We start from the raw sequence: 22,633 nt of genomic DNA, 5'->3' as shown, positions 1-22,633 counted from the left end.
CCATAAGATCGAAGATCAAAGCAGCCTGAATCCCTGAGTCTCTGGCCTTGGGGAGTCACCTGAACCCTCAGAAGAATTAGTGTGAATGATATACTTTTGCTGTGTTAAGCCACTGATATTTTGGGGCTGTTTGTTATTACAGCATAACTCAGTCTAGCTTGATGAATGAATACATTCTATAGTAGTCTTTCTAAAGGATTTTTGGCCACAACCCACAATTAGAAATATTTTATCTTGTGAGCCAACACACACACACACACACACACACACACACACACACACACACACATTCAAGGCAGATATTTTAAGAAATACTTACTGATATGCATGATGTATTCCGTTCTATTCCAGTCCCTATTCTATTCTATTTTATTCTATTCCAAAATGTTGGTTTTGACTCCCTAAAATTTTTTTACAACCTAATGGGATATAACCTCGGTTTGAAAAATGCTGCTGTAGATTGTAGTTTGTATATGATTTATTTTCTAATTATGAATCTCTTAGGCAAATATGAAGGCAGGCTTTTTATTTAGCTCTCTCTTTGGCAACTTTTTATCATCTGCTCCTAGAACAGATGACAGTGTTTTTATAGAATATATATCACATCCCACATAATTTCTGGAAGGTAATGCTTTATTGTTAAGTCTCCTAATTTACAACATGTCTTTTTAAATTTACTTAAAAAATCCTGTCATGGGGAGTAACAATGTTAACTTGAGTAATCATTATTCACTTATTTTCATTTTTTAAAATAAATGATTATAAATAACTGTCTCTTGCATTAGGATCAGGGATATCATAAAAACCTCACTAGCTGGACATATTTGTGTGTTAATACTGGTGCAAAAAATGAAATAGAGACCAAATATTTGTATATAGCACTATATATATTTTTATATACTGTATACTTATATCAAAACTTGCCATTTCTATTAAGAAGCTGATAAGTTACTCTCTAATTTCATAAATTATACCACAGCTGTGAAAATATGGACAACTATTTTATATTTTTGCTGCTATATAAGACATTTAATGTTTATACAGAGAGCTGCAAAAATCACAGAAGTGATGTAATGGGAATCAATGAACATTTTCACCTGAATTTCCACCGGCCTTTTTCTTCAGCCAGAATCATCTTGATAGTCTCTGAATATTCTTTTAGAGATGAATATGGTGTCTGTTTCTTCAATAAATACACATACACACATTTTAGGTATATGTGTGTATATACATTTATACAAGTGTATATATATATACACATACATACACACATGTATATAGTCTACATATGTATATATATTTCTGTGTGCACTTGTACACATATGCACACATAATGTCCTTTGGTTTATTTTCAGACTGTTAATATGAAATGGATTTTTGATGGTTTCCATTAATTTTTTCTTTAAATCTAAAGTGGTTTAAAAAGACCTTCGTGACAGGTAATAAATTTCTTTTAAAAATCATAAATATTATTACATTTTAAAGCATCGTATAGAGAAGGTCAGACGGTGTTAGAGAAGACAGAAATTCATGCCAATATGGGGGGGGGGAGGAAGAAAATGGGCTTTCCAGAGTTTTCTCTTAAAGTTGCCACCTTCAGGGAATGGAACCTAGTGCCCTGTGTTGCTGGCTTTAAAGGAAAGGCGCTCCGAGCTTCGCTACATGCTCCCATGGGAAGGAGTGGTTGACCTGTTCTTGGGAATCAAATCAAACAAATAACTCATTTCTTGGGAATGGGTGGGCCTTGGGACTGGGGATGAGGGGCAATCCTTGGGTAGAAAAACAAAGGGATGACGGGTCAGAGAGCATTTCTATTTGGTAATGAAATGGTGCTGTGTCTTTGGGGGGCAGGGAGAGACACCTGTCTCCTTTGGGTTGCATGTTGAATATCTTCATGGATTGCGTAGCTGTCAACATGGTGACTGTGTGCTTTCCCTACGGAGGCCTTCTCTGGCTTCCTTCTGGGCCTCACGTGGCTGAGAGATGAGTCAGCATTCCTCCTCCCACCCCCACCCCCCCACTTTGGCAGAAGAGGCTTCACACAAATGGAGGTCCACATCTTCAAACATGCCCCTTTTCACTCTTCACACGCCTCTTCTAGAACACAGGCCATTTCCCCAACACAGCAAAGAAATCACAACCATATGTTCTGGAAATCAACGCCCGAGTATATGTGTGCCAAAAATACTCATCCCACGTCTCACTTACATCAGAGTACGAAGCCCCAAAGTGTTTTGGGAAAAGGAACGTTCCTGTGTTCTAAGCTACTAAGCTATTCTTTACTAGACATGTTGCCAGACCTGCCTTGCCTTTTTTTTTTTCTTTTGGATAGCTATGTGAGGAACCCCAGAAAATTGGGGCTGGGATGAATTCTATACAAACTGAGTAATTTTGGCTTCTCTAGCAGATTTTACCATAACTCAGAGCAGCAGCTGGTGAAAAGGACAGCCAAGTTACGCAGGTTTTATATGTATCATGCTGGCTGAGTAGGACAACACCTGTTGGTGTTGGTGGTTAAGATTTCCAATGCTCATGCTTTTTGACTCTTTCTTTCCCCAGCCAGTAATCAGGGCTGTCACGGATGGCGCCTTTCGCATCATAACCACCATCTACGTCACTGAAAAATCTTGCTAAGTTCGAAACATTTTCCCCCAAAGGATCGACGGCATCTGTTGTGCTTTAGCGATTCAGAGCTCACCTTCTGTTATAATCTTTTTCTTTTTATGTAACAAGTCCTCAGTTGAGACCATGAATAAGCATTCTTGGAGTCACTGTGCGTGGCGTTTTCAAAGCAGTCTCTTCTCAGATATGAAAAAAATGGAGGAGAAAGCTGTCCCAGTTTTGTTTGCTGGCTACCACCTATTTGAATGACACAAACAAAGAGCTTAGAGTCACAAATAGGACATAGGTGTTGGTGGGAACACTGTATTTGGGGCCGAGAATGAAAAAGATTGCTGCCATTGTAACAAAAAGAATCACTGACAGTGAGCGAAGCTTCAGATCGGGAGGCTGGGATCGCTTGTGTGAGGGTGACAGTAACTGCGAGGCTCCTGACAGAGTGTGGAAGGAGGACAGAGAAGGCAGAGATGGGGGAGTGGGGGAGGCGGTGGCGGCCCAGGCGCGGTGCTAGTTCTCGCGCAGGATGCTCTTCAGACTTCTCTCCACGGCTTCATCCAGCTCCTCCTCCAGCTCCTCCTTCTTGGACATGGCCAGCTTGGACTGGTAATCCCTCACTACCTGGTCAATGTAAGGGGCGCTCTGCGTGCCATGCAGCATCAGTGTCCACTCCTTCAGCACCCCCTTCTGGGGGGTGCTCCCGACAAACCCCAGCTCCAGGGTCCAGGTTCCTCGAGCGTCTTCCCCCCACGTGTGGGTGGTCATGAAAGGCCACTTGTCAAAGCCCACCTTGGAGTCGTCATCCCGCGGACGCCGGCTCAGCAATATGGACTTGGTGCCCATTGGGGAGGTCATGTTGATGTTCAGGTCTCCTCTCCTGCTTGCATTGACCGTGATGACAGCTTGGACGTGCTCAAGGTAGCGGACGAAGTTCTCTTTCCCCTCACATGCGTCGGTCGTGAGGGTCAGCACCAACTTGCCAGTGGAGGGTATTTTCCTGAGGACAAAGTGAGGAGATATGGTAAGGGTGGGCACACTAGACTTGGGGTTTTGAAGGCAGGTGCAGGTACCAGGCAGGTTCAGCCTTGGGGCTGATCAGACAGACCAGCGGTGTGACCCCGAACACCTTACCTATGCCCTCTGAACCTTCTGTGCGGAAGGGGTGTAGTGGATGCCGTTCACTCCCTTCTCACTTCTAAGTCACCTCTGAGTTCACCTGTGACTGCCCTGACTGCTTCCCACCTCAGGTATCAGCATCTCCTGCCTTCTTTCCTGGAGCTTTCCCCCACATCATGGGAGCTTCCTCAGCCAAGGTGCAGGGCAGTCCCAAAGTGTCAGGGATTTAACTCTTCAGGGACAACTCTCTACCAGTGGTTGGGATAGAAAGCCATAGATAAATAGACCCTGGCTTCCCTGTTCCTCAGCAGGACAACTCAATGTCCCCAGTGGGACTGAGCCTATTGCCCACAGTGACAACTCGCTCATCAATGCACTTCTGACTGGCTCATTCATCTCCGTTCCTCGCTTGTGCTTCCTGGGGTCATCTCTCAAAACGTTGTCAGCACCCAATTTCACTTCCGGGTCTGTTTTGGGACAGCCCAGGCTGAGACAGGAGCTCATAATGCCTTTCTTTTAAAGTGCAAAGTATCTTGATAAATAGAAGTTATTGCTCATATGATTATTACTATCATCGAGAAAGCTGAAATGGGGTTAATTAAACCTAGTGAAAGATTCCTCAGTTGACTTCCCATGCAACAAATCTTCTTCCCGGATATGGCCTCCTTTGAAGGCAAGATGCTCAAAGGTTCTTGAGTCAGAAACATAATAAACTACATTTGAGGATGGCACGGTGTAATGGAAAGACTCCAGACTTCAGGAACAAACCTCTCTGGGTTAGAATTCTCTTCTATGCTTACTGGTCAGGAGAGCTTGGGCAAATTATTTAAATACTTTGAAGTCTCACTGTCCTTATAGTTGGGTTTTATGAAATTAAATAAGACCATGTATGAAAACACAGAGCACAGTGCCTGGATCATGGGGTTTTCCCTATGTGAATATTCTCCCTTGACACAATTTTTATTTTGGAGCATAAAATGGTGGGCATTTTAAAGCATACGTCTTGTAGAGCCCATCTACAAAAAGATGATCACACACCCAGCTCAGAGGCAAGTCTTGGTTCTGCATGACCCTTGGAACCAAAGCCACAAACCTGGGAGGGCTTGCTGAAGCTTACCCTGTAGCTCAATGATAAAGTCAGTACTCTCCTGAGGAACTTTCAAAATATATGCTTTAATAGCTTCATGGAATGCTGCTGTATGCACTCTGCATAGACGTTGATGCTGAATGAGGCATGAAATATCCATTGGCCATGGAGATCCAGTGATGGTGGTGGAGGTGGTGTACCAAACTCTGGGAAAATCATCCAGTTTGGTGGAGAGCAAGCCTTAGGTCAGCTTTGGAGGTCAAAGTATGGAAGGCCACTACCTAGATCTCTTAAAAAAGATGTATTTACTCACAATAGGGTCAGCAATGTAGCGGGTAAGCTAATACATGACCAACAATCATTTGGGCTCCTGCCTATAGGTAGAGAGCTATGTGGGTAGAATGAAGGTCCAGTCATAGGCAAAGCATCTGTACTATCTGAGCTCATCGTCCTTACCTGTACAATGGAGATATTTCTTCCTATACCGAAGAATTGCTGTGCAGATAAAATACATACATACACTCATGTATCGTACAAATACAAACGCCTAGACCAGAACTGACCATTAGAACTTTCTACAATGATGAAAATGTTCTGTATCTGTAGTGTCCAATATAGTAGCCACCGGCCACATGTGGCTATCGAGCACCTGACGAGTGTGAGTGAGGAACTGAGTTTTTAATGAAATTTAATTTTAATGGTTAATTTAAATGTATTTAATGTCATTAAATAGCCACCTGTGGCTAGTTGCTCCCATACTGGGGAGCACAGATCTAAATTATTTGCATATGTTCATTTTGAACCTGATGCCACCACCACCATCACCATGAAAATCTCTCGGGCTTCTGTTGTAAGCACATTCCATTTTTGTCAAACTGTGGATCCTGTTTGGCAGGTCTCCCAGCCGCCTTGCCGGAGGCTCCTGGAATGTCCAGACCTCAGGTATGAGTGCAATGCCACATTCCTTCTGAGTTTCTATACAGACAAAGAGGCAGGTCCCAAATGGAGGCTTTCCTTCTAGACTTGAGCCTCAGGGGCTCTGGGACTCCCCAAGAGTTCACTAAGTGACAGTCCCTTTAGAAGCCAATTCGTGGAAACCCTGGCAGAAAAGTGACATTGCTGCTCCCGGGGGGACACTGGAAATATTTCTTTGACTGGCTAAGGGTCAGAGATGGCATGGCCACCGAAGCTGGGAATCAGATCCCCCCCGCCCACATGCAACGGGGTTTCTGTAAATGAACAACAAGCTCCTTCATACAGGAAGGAAGGTATTCCAGGGCCGAGATGAGCTCTTAGGATAGAAAGGGAGAAATCCATTTTGGACCAAACCTGAAACAACCTTCAAGCACACCATGGCTAAGGGGGCTTCAGTAGACGCCATGACTTAGCCAGATTCCCTCCACAGCTGCTTTGAGCTTGGACAAATGACTCTCGGCTACCCTCTTCCCTGCAGGAGGGGAAACTAGAAGACAGGCTCCCTATTGCTCTGCCTAAGGGATGAGAGAGCATATCCGTGAGAAGGGCTGGAGGAGGCTAAAAAATGATGGGCATTTTGCTCTCACCTTGGAAAGCAGAAGACAGATTGGAGTGGGCACAACCACACCGCTTGTATTAGGATTCACAAATTGTCCCAGCAGCCTTGGGGCTGGGGTGTGCGTGGGGGGTGGAGTCCACTCCAAGTACCCCTGGGGAGTCTGGCTTATTTAGTGCCATGGAGGTATTGCTTGCCTGCGAAACTCTGCCATTCCTGCCCTGCCACGTGAACTGCCCACTGAATGCATGGCGACCAGGCCCCCGAGAGAGGGAACATTCCAGTGGATTCTTCTTGGAATGCTACATCACTTTGAAATGAAATGAAAAGCCCCGTGTGAATTAAAAGTAGCAAGCTTGGAAGAGAAAGAACGCCATTTCCCCCCTCAGAGGTAAGCTTCTCGGCGGGTATCATGGCGTCCGCAGAGCAGAGGAACAGGATTTCCAGGGGTTTCTTACCACCGTTTTTTTGTTTTTTTTTTTGGCCACTTGTATTTTCTGCAATGTATTTCTCCATGTATTGCTTTTATGAGGGGAAAAGGAATACAATCCATCCTTATTTTGAAGGAAAAGCAAATCCTTATTTGCTCAGGAAAAGTTAATTTATAGGTCGAAATAGGAGATGGTTGTTTGTGGAACAAGAGGAGACTCCGCTGAGATCCTTAAACAGTCCTACAGGCCACATTCTGGAACTCATTCGCTGCAGAAAATGAAGCACCCATCGAGAGGTTTGAGCTACTCTCTGAACTTTGAGGGAGTATGTACAGAAGCCTCGTGTTTGAGTCCTATAGGTCAACTCGGGGGCCTGAGGATGGCTTGTAACTTCCTTGCGTGTTGTTGCAAATAGTGAGTGGCCCACTGCCTCGCCTCTAGAAATAAACACTGCTTCCCAGAAGGAACCTGTGGCCTGCTACCTGCGTTCTGAATCCTCAACTGTGTAAAAATAATTAGTTGCACTACAGTTGTTTTATTAGGGTAATGATACTATTAATAACAGCCATCCTTTCTTGGGTGTCTAAGACGTCCGCTCCGTGGCAGGCACAGAAAAACACTCAACAGGTGGGCATTCCTCACACAGGAAGACAGTGCAGCTCGGCAGTGACAGGTCCCACCGCTGGTTCATGGCCAGGTACGTGCTTCTCTCTCTCCCTCCCCCGTGCTGCTTCTGGCATTCACATCAGGTTTTAACATCTACTTCCAAATTCACTTAAAATTCCAAGTTTGCCACAGCCTTGAAGGAGCCGAGCAGACAGATCTCTTGGGTGGGTGCAGGGAAGGGCGGGGACAGCCTGTGCTTCCGCCCTCAGAGGACATGCGGCTACCGCTGGCCGGCCAGCAGGCCTGGGTTTGCTCTGCTCACTGCACGCGGCTGGCCTGGTGCAGACGCTCAGGCCAGTTATATTTTTCCTTCTAATTTTAGTTGCACACCCTCCCCACTGACTTTGCTGATAAAGTCTCTTTAGAAAATTGCTTTTCAAATTGACTGCTTCCCTGGGAAGATTAATGCTGAGGAAACCCATAGACCTGATAGTTGGCACTCGGCCCACTCAGGGGCCGTTTCTGTGAGCCCCACACGTCAGAGCAAGTGGCTGTAGATACCTCTGTCCCAGCCCCTCAGGAGAGCGATTCATGGTGACCAAGGCCTTTTCTGTCAGTAGCACAGAGGCCTGGGCGCTGCCCTAAGGACCAACCTGTACCACCCTCTGAGTTTCGCAAAAAGTACATCTGGGGCACCGGGGTGGCTCAGTTGGTTGAGCGTCCGTCTTCAGCTCGTGTCATGATCTCATGGTTCATGGGTTCGAGCCCCGCATCGGGTTTTGGGCTGACAGCTCGGCGTCTGGAGCCTGCCTCAGATTCTGTGCCTCCCTGTCTCTCTCCCACTCACACTCTGTTTCTCTCCGTCTCTCGAAAAATGAACAAATGTTAAAAAATAAAAAAAACAACAACAACAAAAAAGCACATCTGCCCTAGATCTCACCCACGTGCACCTGAGAACAAAGTCAGGTGTGGGGTGGATGGCAGTGCAAAAGGTGCCAGGGGACGCAGAGTCCTTCCAACAAGGCTGTGGCCTCCTTCCCCAATTCCTCTGGCTGGAGAGCGGGTCTTCCCACCAGCGTTTAGCCAGTACTGCTGGCTGAACATTTATTCATTCAACCAATATATGCCACGTGACTGCTGGGCACCGGGCACCCTTCCAGGCACCGAGGCCACACCAGCAAACAAGACAGACTAGGTTCTTGTCCCTTGGAGGGCCCAGCTGAGTCAGTGCTGAAATGGCTTTCCAGTGTCCTTTCATTTAACACTAGGTGCCGATATGGGGTAAAGTTCCGAGCTGGTTGGGAGCTGCTGGGCCCGTCACATCTTTGGGCCCCAGATCCTCTAACTGGAACATGATAGACTTACCGCCTCTGGCTCCAAATTCAACATTTATGTGGATCACGACAGAATGCTATGCATACTGAGAAACTGAGATAAACTGTCCTTCATCACAGCCTGCGTTCTCTGCCTCACTCTCCTCCCTCCCCCCGGCCTCACAAATGCACAGAGCTGGGGGATTACGAGGGATCCATCCTTGTCCGGAGAGCGCTCAGAAAACAAGGCCTGCTATCAACGTGTACCTGGACTAAGCTGACCATTCCTCTGCAACCCGGCCACCTTTCTGTTAATTGTGGGCAGAGCTAACTGTGGATAATGCCTTCATGGCATGGCCGTGGGGACGTCTCGGCCCCTACCTGCTGCTGCCTGAGCTGTAAAGGAGCAAACACCATAAGCCTTTCTCCCTCTTGGGAAGTCCCTTTCTGCAAACCTTTCCCTCTCTGCAACAAGGGAAGGAGGTTCCAGGCCCAGGGCTTTGACTGACGTTGGAGTTGCTGGTTCTGTGAATCAGAACGATTTACTTTCTCTTCCTGAGCCTCCTGCCCTCTCACCTGTAGATGAGACTACCCCTGCAGCCTCCTGTGATGAAATGAGGCAGTGGGAGAAAAGCCGCAGCCTCGGTGACCAGCGACCGTCTGAGAGCAGCTCTTCTGGGCCCGCCCTCTCCCAGGACCGTCTCAGGCAGCCGTCTGGGCTGCTGGAGTGTCCTGCAGGCCATGTTGGGGGGGAGCAAGCGGTGGACCCGAGCGCAGGGGACCCTGGGAGAGGCACAGGCTGTGAGACTGGGTCGGCTTTCCTTCAGGCTGGACTTCTGGACACCCCTTCGCGGGGTTGTTATCTGATGTACGCTTCGGGTTCTGTGTGCGTTCTTTAGCAGCCTTACTGTGATGGCATAACGACCAGATGGGCGTCGGGGCTGAGCTGTCCAAGATGGAGGCCGCCTGCCACATGAGGCCACTGAGACTGAAATGAACTGAAATTGGGCCCGATGGAAACTTTGGTTCCCAGGCACATGAGCCACATTTCCAGGGCTCCCTAGCCACGAGCTATTGTACTGGACGCTCAGATACAGAACAGCTTCACCACGGTACCAGCCTTCTGGGCCTTCCGAGTCACGCAAAGACTGTTCCGAACTCGAACAAGGGCAGCACAGCGGTCAATGCCCGTTGAATGTTTCCTTTGGATTTACCCTTCCCTTCCCCATTTGGACAGTGGTTCCCAGTCTGGTCTCCATTCTGTCACCTTGTTTATAGTCTCTGGCAGAGACAAGGACTCCAGGAGGGCAGTTATGGAGTTTGGGGAGGGGGCCCACCCTCTAGGTGGGCGTTTCAGAGTCCCCGCCCCAAGGAAGGTTTTACTAGAGGAAGCCCCCCAGGCCCTTCTGCTATCTGCTGAGCCTCACCTCCTCCAGCAGGGGGTTGCTGAGATACACGGAGAGGCTCCTCAAGCGATGGAGTTCTGGCATCGGAGTGCCTGGGTTCAAATCCCAGTTTGGGGCTCAAGAGCTAGGCGTTCTTTGGTGTGTCCTTAACCTTTCTGAGCCTCTTGTCACATGTAATGGCACTCCCCAGCTGCCAGCAGGGCTTTCTGATGTATCACCTAATGTAGGGCCCGAGCGCACAGTAGGAGCTCCCTAAGGCCAATGTCATATAATGAGACAAGCCGAGGGGTTACATTCAGAAGGGCTTTGTTTCAAGTCTCAGTTAGACCTTTGTGACCTTGAGCATACTTCTTGTGCTTTCTGCATCCGCCTCCCCACCTCTTCCTCCCTCCCCACCTCGTGAAGAGGTAACAGTGATGGCACATACCTCCTGGACTTAACCAGGATTAAATACAAATAGTGTAGGTCAAAGGCCTCACCCCAGCCACCTAGGAGGTGTTTCTCTCTGAGGCACAACATGGGACCACTTTGCTGTCCATCCTGCAAAATACTCATACCCTGGGTGTGTGAGGTAGGGCACACCCTCAACGGGGTGGCTAGATAGCTTAGGTGGATGTAAAAGCACACGGCACACAGTAAGTGCCCAATGAAAGTTAATTCCTTACTTACAGCCTCCGTGACCTTGACCGAGTCGACCAATTTGTCTGGGCCACGGTGAAGCCTGTCTTACCTGGCAGAGGGGCACAAGGATGAACAGAAATGATTCAGGTGCATGGCAGCCTTGGGAAAACTGATAGGAAGGCTGTAGGAGCAGCTGTTTTTTACTAGCATGTCAAGTGGGGCTTATGCAGCTCTGTTTAAAAAAAGTTATTAGTGGGGCACCTGGGTGGCTCAGTCAGTTAAGCATCCGACTTCGGCTCAGGTCATGATCTCACGGTTCGTGGGTTCGAGCCACATGTCAGGCTCCATGCTGACAGCTCAGAGCCCTGAACCCACTTCGGATTCCCTCTCTCTCTGCCCCTCCCCTGTTTGCACCCTGTCTCTCTCTCTCAAAAATAAATAAACATTAAAAAAAAAAAAGCTATTAGAGAAAGGACTTGGGCTGATGCTTTACTTTTCCACCTAGTGCTGGAGGGAGCTCTGCTTAGGAGATCATGGACTGGTCATGGACAATACAATGTCCACTTAGTGCCATTTTCTGGGAGTCCAGGGAATGAACAGTGAGGACGGTGGCTCAACCAACAGTGGTTGGGATGTTGGGAGGACAGTGTAGGTCACAACTTTGAATTCATATAGGAATCAGACAATTATGGCATCTAAAATTCTACATTATGATCTTTCCTTTTCCCACAGTGTGAACTAGGAGTGTCCAAAGTCACAGATGAGAGGGAATGGGAAAGTTACATTTACTGAGTGCCTACTATGTGCCAGCATTATGTCTGTTGTCTTATTAAGGTCTCCCAGCAGCCTAATGAGGAAAGAGAGAAGGAGGTTTTGCTTCGGGAAATAAGGAGGGAATTCAGGGGGTATAAGACTTTAGATGGCAGAACCCCCTATATATTAATTTGCACTAACTTGTAAGGACAATGCAGCTTCTCCACATGCCGGAGAGGTATCAGCACTTCCTCAGAGTCTGCCATCAAAGAGCCCAGAGATGTTCATATTCCATTACAATTACCGACAGTATCTTCGAGTAGCATTTTGGTCATCATTGCTGCTCTGAAATGATCGTGGCCATTAGACTTGCATTAGACTCCTGCCGCTAGGAGCTTTTTACGTAATGTGTTGATGAGAGAAAGGACATACATTACTTCATCACGAATTTGTTTTTCAACAAATTTTTATACCTAGTTTTCAATATTATTGGCTTCCTTTCTTTGTAGTCCTATGTATTTTATCTAGTGCATCTAAAAACATCGTGCTGAGATGGGGTCTGTAGACTTCACTGTCCTGGCAAAGGGGCCAAGGTACAAAGGTTGAGGATTGCTAAAAGAGATGTTCAGGGAGGTCAAAAGTATTGTCCCAGTTTGGTGAAATCAAGATTGGAGTCTAGGTCTGAGTAACTGATTTGTAATCTGCAGAGGATCTAGGACCGAGGGTGAAAAGAGAGGGAGGATGTGCTCTGAGCGTCTCACTCTGACCAAACTCAGATGATCGACAGAAATGAGGCCAGGGTGGGTGGTTAGAGGGATGGGTTTTAGCACTATTTAAATGACATAATCGCAGGTGTGTTTTCAGAATCGAACACTGCACAACAATGAGAGTGAAGGAGTCACTACTGCACATGAGCACTGGGGTCATAATATTGAGTCAAAGAAACTGGACACATCCCTATCATGTGATTCTAGTTAGAGAAAGTCCAAGAAGTGGTAAAGCTAATTTATAGGGACAGGAATGAAAATGGTTGTGTATAGGACGTGGGGATGAACCGAAAGGGGGCACAAGGAATCCTTCTAGGGTGATGGAATGTTCCATCACGTGATCGGGTGGTGGCTACCTAGATGTATACATCAAAACCCAAATAATGCATTTAAGTTCTGTGCGTTTCACTGTATGTAAACAATGCCTGCATTAAACAAAATAATGATAAGAATTGCTACTTTCATCTTACTGATGAATCAACGAGGAGAGAAATTAAATACAAGGGGTCCTTATTATCCAATCCTCTTGCTGTGATTGGAAGTTAAAAGGGACGTAGGTGCAGGTGACCAGACTGGTGGTTTCTGTGTGGGGAACTCCTCACTCAAATCCCTCCAAATGGCTTTCTACCTCACTCAGAATCAAATCAAGTCCTTACGCTGCCTCACCAGTAGAACGAATAAGAAAATTGTGTTATAGTCACATAACAGAACATTGTTTAGCCATGAGAATAAACCAACTACAAGTACGCTAAACATGGATGAATCATTCTGAGTTAAAGAATCCAGATATAAAGGAGAAGACAGTGTCTCATTTCATGTATATTAAGTATAAAACAGGCCAAATAATCTACGGAGTTAGAAGAATAGTGGTTACTCTTGGGGAGGCCATGATGGAAGGGGACACAAGGGACTTCTGAGATATTGGTCACGGTCATGGTCTATTTAGTGATCTGGGACCTAGTTACACTGGTTGACTTGTGCACTTAAAAATAATAGTATAAGCCAGTGAAACAATAAAGGATCACACCTAAAAGCACGGGTTCAGAGTCACCTAACTGTGTTCTACGTACATGGGACTCCTGGGCTTGTGCAGCTCTATAGCTCTGCCTGGAAGCTGGTTGTCCCTGAATCAAATCCAGTGTATCTCAAGCAGACAGAGAGGGAATCTGAGATTGTTGCCAATGCCACAGCACCACCTCTGGGGTGTTTTCAACATGCAACTGCCACCCCCCACTTACTCAGGGTCCTGCACGGAGCCTCCTACACAGTGGAATCTCTCGGGCACAGTTTTCCAGTCTTTAGCCATTTTCACCATGGCGCCTGCATCAAGGACCCCGTAGCCAAAGAGGTGATTAAACTCCAGGCCAACCCCATTTCTCCGCCATTGATGGACCTCGTCGTGAAGCTGGTTCCGTTTGGAGGTAAGCACAGTCAGATGCTGTATGTCTCTCCAGGTCAGACCCAGGCTGGATACCAGAGGCAGAGAGATTTGAGAACAAGGGTAAGGGGGAGGGCACAAGGCAAGAGAGAGAGAGAGAGAGAGAGAGAGAGAGAATGACTAAGCACATATACCCTTTGTAGGATTTGGAACATCTATGAACCGCGAAGGGAGGATTTCCATGCAACATCTAGAGCCGTTATATATCTACATTTAAACATCTTGTCTTTCTTACTTAAATAAATTTACTTCAAATGCACATTCTAACACACACTGGAATGGCTGAAACGAAAAAGACTGACAATACTAATTACTGGCAAAGATGTGAAGCCACTGGAGCCCACATACTTTGCACGTGGGATTGTAACTTGCTGCTGACACTTTGGAAAACCATTTGGCTGTATCTTCTCATGTTGTCCCAGTGTCCAAGCTATGGCCCAGAAGCTCCATTCCTAGGTATGCATCCCCCAAAAATGTGTGTATATATCCACCTGACATGTACTGGAACATTCACAGGCCCAAATGACAAAGCCCCAAATACCTAGCCACAATAAAATGAATAAGCCAACTGAGGTGTATTTATTGGATGTGAAATGCTGTCCTACAATGAGAACGAATGAACTATAGCTACGCTGAATAATACAGATGAATCTGTCAAATAGAATGTCACCCTAATGAAGCCAGACACAGAAGAGAACATACTGTATACTATTTCTTTTGTTTAAAGTATCAAAACAGACCCAACTAATCTGTGCTGTTAGAAGTCAGGTTAGTGGTTAGTCTTGGAGGAGGGGCTGGAAGGTGACACAAGGAAGCTTCTGGGTGAAGGCAGTGCTCTGCTTCTTGATCTGGGTGTTGGCTCCATGGCTATGTTCCATTTGTACAAATGAGGCTGTCATTTCTTCAAGGGCAGAGATGGTATCGTCAGCATATTCGTGTCCCCCGGGCCCAGGACAGCAGTCCTTTGTACGCTGTTTGTCCGGTGAATAAGCACATCTGCTTGCAGACGCTACTGTCTTTGGAAATAAGCGTCTAATATAACTCACTGCCTGTGTTTTTCAAAGGGCAAGTCAGACCCATCTGTGGGCCAAGAAAGCAACTTAACTGCACAGATTATCTATGTGGGCTGCACATTAAAATCTTCTGGTGAGACATTTCAAATCCCATTGCTTAGGCCACATCTCAGACCAATGAAATCAGAATCTCTGGGAGTTAGACTCAGGCTTTGGAAATTGTTAACACTTCCCAGGCCAACTCTAGTAGACAGCTAGGCTTGAAAACCCGTGATTTAATGAATGGGACTATCATTAAAAAATGAACAGAACAGAACAGAAAAGAGTAAGAGCGTGAATTAGCATGTACTACGGGAAACTATTTTTCTTGGAACTGTGTATGTGTGTGTGGTGTTGGGTTGCTATGCAAAATTTATTCCTGAGAGTCATAATCAAAAAGTTGGAAAAACCCTGTTCTGTGGTTCTCTTTAGAAGTCAAATAATTCAAAAGACCAGGAACAACATAACTCATTTGATTTCAATACATGCAGCGTTCATTGGTTCAAAGCCTTGAGTCACAGCCAAAATATGCCAATGATTCATGTACTCTTGCAATGCAGACCTTCAGCTATTAAGGAGAAAGTTTCAAGGAAGGTCACTGCTTATTTGGGAAATTTATGAACATATCTTGATATGGTTCCCAGGACCCAGGTGAATGGGGTGAAACTTCCAGAAGTTGATTATGGCTAAAAGCTCAGTGTTTTGGTGGAATGAGATTCTGAATTAATTAAAAACAGAAGTGTTGATAAATGAGGAGCTGGTGGTCTCGAGATGATCTGAGGGCAGGCTGGCAGGTGGATTATCGCCCATCTTTGCTGGGGGTTCTGCCACAAAAACATGCAATGCTTCCTGGAGCTTGGAGAGCTCGTTAGATATTTCTCCACAGTTTTATTCTCATGGAGTCCATGAGAAATAGAGAGAATGCATCAGAACAAAGATCTTCTCACTTCTAGAATAAACCAGATAGACCATACTCTTATGTAACGGAGTTTATGACACTGTTTGGCCAGCCATTTACGCATACCTGAGAGGTAAAACTAAGTCCCTCATGATTCCCCCTTCTGAACACTTTCAGAATTGACAGAATACACTGTTGTGCAAAACAGTATTTCTTCCATCTGCTTTAAGCTTTATTCCTACCATGGTAGCTCAAGAATTGTAGGCTATGCTTATCAAATAATAAAAAATAGTAAATTTACAGATGATCTACAATATAAAGGTCACTGTGAACAGTGTAATAGGACAAATAACATGAAAAATATTTTATATAATGGTTGGGAAAATAAGGCACAGGTATATGGAAAGGTCCTGCACAATGAAGTGATTCTATGAAGGTTCACTGAGTGTATACCAGCTCTAGGCACTGTGATAGTTGTGGGCATGTCATAGGAAGCTCCATGTTCTCTCAGAGGCTACAGCCCAGCGGGAAAGACCGATAACTCAGTGTTTAAAAAGGGAGGGCTGCCATGATGGGGGAGCTCTCAATACCAAGAAAACCAACAGTGGAGCCGATGTGTTATCCCATCTAGGGGGCTTCAGACTCTGGTCCTCAAGTCTCCTGCATCAGAATCACGTGGGGACTAGTGACAGATGTAGATTCCTGCCTCAGTGCCCTTTCTATATTTTTAAGGTAAGACAACAGAGATCCAGAGGTGGTAAATGATTGCCCATGTAGATACCGGGAGACTGGAGGACATAGCTATTGTCTCCCTCATATCTACCCTCCCTGTTCCTTTTTAAGAAAACCTCAATTTTATTCAGAACAGCAACGTTACCAGCTACAAAGCTATAGTTCCCAGCCTCCTCTGCAGTCTGGGGTGGTCATGTGACAGTTCTGGTCAATGAGAAATAAGCAAAAGCCACTGGGTGAGGCTTTTCAGAAAAAACTTTAGACGAGGCTGACTCCGATGGTGGGTATCTTTTGTCCCTTTGCTCTTCCAGTTTTTTCTATCTGAAATATCAGTGTGATGGCTGGAGCTCCAGCAGCATCTCGAGAACATGAAAGTGGAAGAGTAGAAATCTAGGAAGAGCTGGATTCCCCACATCCCAGGGGCACCCTCAAAGTAGCCCTGGGCTCCTTACCTCTGTTTCATCTTTCACATGGCAGAAAAATAAAACCCTGTCTCAGTTTAACTACTGTCATTGGGATTTTCTGTTTCCAATCTTGACCCAGTCAGAGGCAGAGTCCAGATGGTCACCTGGCAAACAACAGTATATCCTGATTCATAGGTTCATGGAGCTCTTGCTTTACTGCATGCCCAGGCCACGGAGCTTCCACAGGCTGGCTACTTACAGAGTCCCTGGAACAGCGCTTGAAAAGACAAATCCCTGGGCCATCCATAACCCCAGAGATTTGTATTTGGTGACTCTTGGTTGAGATGTGGGAATCTATTGTTTTCAAAATTCCATCCAGTGCTCAACGTTACCAGTTATCAGGGAAATGCAAATTAAAAGTAGAGTACAATTCTACTGAACAGTCATAAGAATGGCTAAAGTGTGGAAGGCTGGCAATACCAAGTGTTGGCAAGGATGTGGGGCCACCGTTAACTCATACTGCCTGAGCGAGCGTCAATGGCTATTTGGAAAAACTTTGAAAAACTGGGGGTATCTACTAGCACAGCACATATGTATATCCCGTGACTCAGCATTTTGAGTGCCTGGTATGCACCCAACAGAAATGCATTCATACGTTCACCGAAAGAATGAATATGTAAGAATATTCACAGCAATATGACTCATAATAGCCCCCACCTGGAAACAACCCAAGTATTCATTTATGCAGTGGGGTAATTAACAATGAGGATGAATGACCCATAGCCACACACGACACCACGGAGGAATCTCTCAGACATACTATGAAGCAAAAGAGCATATACTGGTACTTAGGTAATCGTCTGTTTCTTGATCTGGATGCTGGTTAACAGGGGTCTGTTAGCTTTGTAAGAAGTCACTGAGCTGTATCTAATATTTGTGCACTTTTCTCTGTGTCTCTTACGCTTCGATTAAGAGTGTACATGAAAAAAAATCCATCTTCTGGAAGGTCAGTTTTGGAAACTTTAGTCAATATGTGGGCCATATTACCACAGATGGTTCCATCAAGCCACAAAATTACCTCTCTATGACCTACCCCTCAAACCCAGCTCAGCCTTCTCGAGCCACACAGAAAGCCCTGGGTCATAGAGAGAATGCAAAATATTTGTAGCTGGCAGTCACCCCCTGCCCAAAGAAATCATTTGGAGTTTTTTCTACTGTTGGTCACACTGGGAAATGTGAACAATATTCCCTGTGACTCAAGAAGCCATTTTCAAGCATATTGGCAGAAAAGTACATTATTCAAGTAATGACTGGGCAGGACAGAGGAATAATGGCTTCCCTTTTTTCCCCTGGAGTCCTGGGGGGTAGTTGTTCCCCTTTCATGGGTCCTGATGGGCATACATTTACGTAGGATAATTTGTTTATTGCATGCAAACTGCTTTGGAAAAGCTTTCTTATTGGACCTCTGGGTGGCAAACAGCCCTCGACTGCTGTCGACACAACTGGGGGTCACCAAGGTCCCCAAGTTGTCTCATCTCACAATAAAGAGAGATGAGTTGCTGGAACTGTTCATGGAGGGGCTTTCCCAGCTCCTCCCCCTGGATGATCTCCTGGGGCTATTTTGCTCTGACCAGTGGTTTTAACTGCCAGCTACTGGAGCTGCTTTGCCGACAGGTGCAGAAAGCCAGAGGAGCCTTGGAGATTCCCTCCCAGGCATGGCTCTCAGCCAGTGACTGGCCACCACCAGGACATGGCAGGCCAGCATCCTTGCCCTGAGGGAGAACATATTCTGAGGCATAATTTACACGCCAGAGCTCCCCATGGGATCAGGCTGAGGCTGAAACTTCTGAAATTGCATCCTTACTTGGATTCTTCCTCATCCTCAACCTGCTTCTTCTACTTTATCCTGGTTTCTCCCGAGAGCCCTTTCTTAATAAATTACTTGCCACCAACTTCTATCTCAGGGTGTGGACCCAACCTCAGGCAGTTGGTGTTCTCGGGAATATTAGGACTAGCTCCTAGGATGGGCTTGAACCACCACTGGCAAGGATCACTTTTTTCCTCTTTATGGCAACAGAGATTTAAAACCATTGCTCCAAAACAAAGTGTGCCCAGGTGGTGATGCCTTTTCTGTAAGGCTATCTGCAAGGGTGTTAAAGAATGGCGAATGATTGGTGCACAGCCCATGAACCTGTTTAGAGATCCAGCAGCCTTATTCCATTATGTTCATGTATTTAGGTTGTCCTTTTGTGTGCACAGAGGCCTAGGCAACTGACTCTTTGCTTGCCAAAATGCAAGGCGACTTTGAGTCAAGTTCTGTCCTCTTAGATGGAAAGGGTGACCAGAAACCCCTTCTCAGTTTTGGAGCACCCCCGATCCCTGTTCTCTTCAAGGCTCAGTGGCAGCCAGCAGGCTCCCACTGTTTGTCTGCTCCCGCCTGGAGTGAGCAAAGCCAGCTCAGACACCGGGGCCTGACAGGCCTTGAGATAAACAGTTTCATCTTCAGGAAATGCACATACGAAGCAAGTTTTGGTTTCTGCGCTTCATAGGAACACTTCAATCAGTGTCTCCTGGAATCCTAAAATTTCCACCTGATTTTTGCTAGAAGAATCAGAGTATGGCCTGATCCAATGAAAGGAGTCACTCCCAGTTGGGGGCCTTATCTGTAAGAGGAAGGCAATTACGCCTTTTCTGCTTAAAGACAGAGTGTTGGACTAGATAATCTTTCAAAGTCCTTTCCTATCCAGGAATCAACGCTTACCTTCTTTGCAAGTCAGAAAGCACACTGTATATATGGAGAGAGATGAGGAGGGCTGCCTGGGGATTGACGCTAGAAGCTCCGGTTGCCTAGCAACGACTGACAAGGATGGGAACTCAACGCCCCTTCCCCAGGGACCTGAATCCAACCTCTCACAAGTTGCTGGTGCTGCATTCTTGAACAACTCCCCACAGCGTGGGCATCTGCAATCACACCACACGGGTGATGCCTGAGACCACATGTTCAGCTCTCAGAGTAGTGGGTGGGTAGGAAACTCTGTTGGGGATCAAATCCAAGTGTGTCCAGCAACAGCAATATGCGGCCTCTCCGTGGGATGGTGAGAAAAGAGAAGATAATCTCCTCCTACCTGTAGCTCAGAAGGTTTCTTAGTAAAGCCCATTTCCTGGTCTACATTGTGTGATTCTGCCCACCTCGTCTCAGTGTTAAAAGTGAATTCGCCTTATAAGCTAATGAATCTTCACTATAGGCATCCTGATTACCACACGTTCTGAAATGCTTTGCTAGATACTAGTTTGGCAATAGTTTTCTTTCATTTAGCTGATGGTCTTATGGAAGTAAAACAGTCAAAGGATCCAGATGGTTTTCACAAAGAAATATCTACCTGCCCCTACTTGGTATCTGAGTAAGCAGCTGATATGCACTATGGAGTGTCGGGGTATTGTGCTTTCCTAAGGATGTTATTTGTGGAATGTGTGTGTATGTGTGTATCACTTAGGGCCCGTGGTTCATTCAGAAATGTCCATCACAGTCCATTGGCCCTGACTCTTCAACACTCTCACACCCACTTTTGCCTCCATAGACACTTGGTATTGGGTAGAAAGACAAATGTTAGTCTACCCTTGGCCCCGAGACGGAAACATACTTAGCCTCTAAAGCCAGTGCAAACACTCCAGCTGCCTCGGGGGCAGCCGCGGATGTCCCAGAATGCCTCAGAGTGCAGTTGCCATACAAATCTGTGGTTGCCTGGAAGGGAAGATATTCAATCATGAGCGAGTAAGTCACGCTAGTTTGAACCCCAAAACAATATGAGGCAGAGGGTTGTCTATTTCTTTTATTTAAGTTCTACCTTGTTCTGAAGATTAAGCTGAAGGTAAGGATAAGCTAGCATCCATCTATCTATCTTGCCATACCTTTTATTCAAGCTTCCTAGTAGCCCATGCAAAAAGGGACAACCCGTGCCAGTCTGAGTGCTCACAAGATAAAAAGAAGTCAGTTGTTCAGAGAGGCATATTTGCAGTTATTCCAAAGACTAGAGAGACATCTGTTTCCTGGGTCCTGACAGGAAAATCTATAGGTGAAAAGTTGACAAGTCAATACTACCTCCAAGTCAGTGCAACCATGAGTATCATTGCCCTGGGATCAGTTGGGAAAACCCAAGCTCACAGTGTCATTTGTCCCCCTTCAGAAAGGAAAGGGTGGCATTTCCAAAGAGGGAGGAATAAACACGCTGGGCTAAAGTTTGCCTAGAAGGACAGGCCAGTAAAAAGAAGATGTTTCTCTAGATACCATGAGGAGATGCTGGGACACATGGAGCCACGATAACGGATGTGTGAGAAATCACTTCCAGAATTCTTAAGTGGGGAGACTGATCCATCAGGTTTTAAAGGACTTACACGAAGAAGAAAAAAACTGCTCATTTTCAATGAGCCAGGGTGAAAGCCAGGGGCTTCATTAAGATCATGTATACACCACAGGACTTCTCCTTCCTCTGTTTGTCTGTAGGATCCTCAGAAAGGCCTATTAGCTTGAGGTACAAAGTGTCAGGGGAGTTTAAAGGCATCTATTGGGGGAAAGTTACAATATTCAGAGTGAACTCAAGGCCCTTCCCGGGCCCAAGAAGAAAGAGAGTCATAGACAAGGTTGAGGACAAAGTGACACCATTGGAGTAGGGAGGGACACCTTCTGGCGGGAGGGGGGGGCGGAGGAGTGAAGCATCACAAACAGAACAGGATTGGGGCCTCCCTCACTTCCTTTCTGCTCTGCTCTTCTCCCTTTCTGCCCATATAGCTCTCCTAGGATAGGAGAGGCTGAAGCCTTCTTCTGCTTGGGAGGAGCGGGCATACTTGCTGGTTCCCCAAGACCAAGGGGGAGCTCAGGAGGGCTCAAGGAAGGAGGCAGGTAAGGTCTGTGTCCCTTCCATAAAGGGATCTCTTGGCTCACAGGAGAGGTGAGGTGGGTGGCCAGTCAAAATGGAGCTCAGCAGAACTACTGAATCACCAACCAAATTCAGGGCTTGGGGGTCTGAGGAAAGGCTGATATGTGAGTGAAATACCCAGAGAGAGGAAGAGATCCAAAAAGGCTCATTATGCTCTACCGATTAGATTTTAAAGGGATTTGGAAAATTCACCATGTTACCTAGCTGCCCAGGAAGGAAGGACTGCTCAGAAAAGTGCAATAAGTAATCTAACTCTGGGATGCTTAATCTTTTTTTTCCCCCTCAATTATGGACATATTTTAAAATAGAATGAAAACCATTGCTCTTGCCTTGAGAAAACACGTGTGTGCCCAATTTTGGAGGGCTTATGGACCTACTACTTTTTAATTACTGTAATAAACGGATGGGCTCTTGGCTCAGATGGTGTGATGCCTCAGTTCTTTTCTTTTTTTTTTTTAAGAGAGGGGGACAGAGAGAGCACGAGAGCACTCGCGAGTGGGGAAGAAGGGCAGAGGCAGACAGAGAATCCTAAGCAGGTTCCACGCTCAAAGCAGAGTCCGCCCCTGGACTCTCTCCCACAACCCTGGAATCATGACCTGAGCCGAAATCAAGAGTCAAGGCTCAAGTGACTGAGCCCCCCAGGTGCCCCGATGCACTAGTTCTTAATATTAGTTCTCCTTATAAGTGGTGTGCTGCGGCAACTTTTTGATCATCAGAGTTTGTCATTATTTGTAAGGTAAAACAACAAACAAGAAAGACAACCTATGGAAAATATGCTGGAAAGGAAGCACAGTTCTTGCTTCCGACTTGCATACCGTATGGCTCTACCTTGATAACAAAGCATTACCTGCCCTGAAAGACAACGGATCTCTAGAGCCTCAACAGGTGCGCTGACTCTTTGAGGGTAGGAGGGGAGATCCCCTTCTTC

General features: G+C 46.1%; 1 protein-coding gene across 2 annotated transcripts in view; it reads right to left on the bottom strand.

Moving 5' to 3' along the window:
• Positions 1-2,449: 2,449 nt before the first annotated feature.
• Positions 2,450-22,633, bottom strand: part of PCSK2 (proprotein convertase subtilisin/kexin type 2) — a 272,000-nt gene continuing 251,816 nt past the window's right edge. For both annotated transcript variants that reach the window (XM_042931671.1, XM_042931672.1), the window contains 3 exons: positions 20,413-20,513; positions 13,486-13,713; positions 2,450-3,613 (listed from right to left, as the gene is read on the bottom strand). In XM_042931671.1, the coding sequence (XP_042787605.1) occupies positions 3,127-3,613; positions 13,486-13,713; positions 20,413-20,513 (816 nt within the window). In that variant the 3' untranslated portion in view covers positions 2,450-3,126. The remainder of the gene's footprint in view (positions 3,614-13,485; positions 13,714-20,412; positions 20,514-22,633) is intronic.

The sequence above is a fragment of the Panthera leo genome, chromosome A3, assembly GCF_018350215.1.
Source record: "Panthera leo isolate Ple1 chromosome A3, P.leo_Ple1_pat1.1, whole genome shotgun sequence".
Classification (NCBI taxonomy): domain Eukaryota; kingdom Metazoa; phylum Chordata; class Mammalia; order Carnivora; family Felidae; genus Panthera; species Panthera leo.
This window is presented reverse-complemented; position numbering and strand designations above follow the sequence as displayed.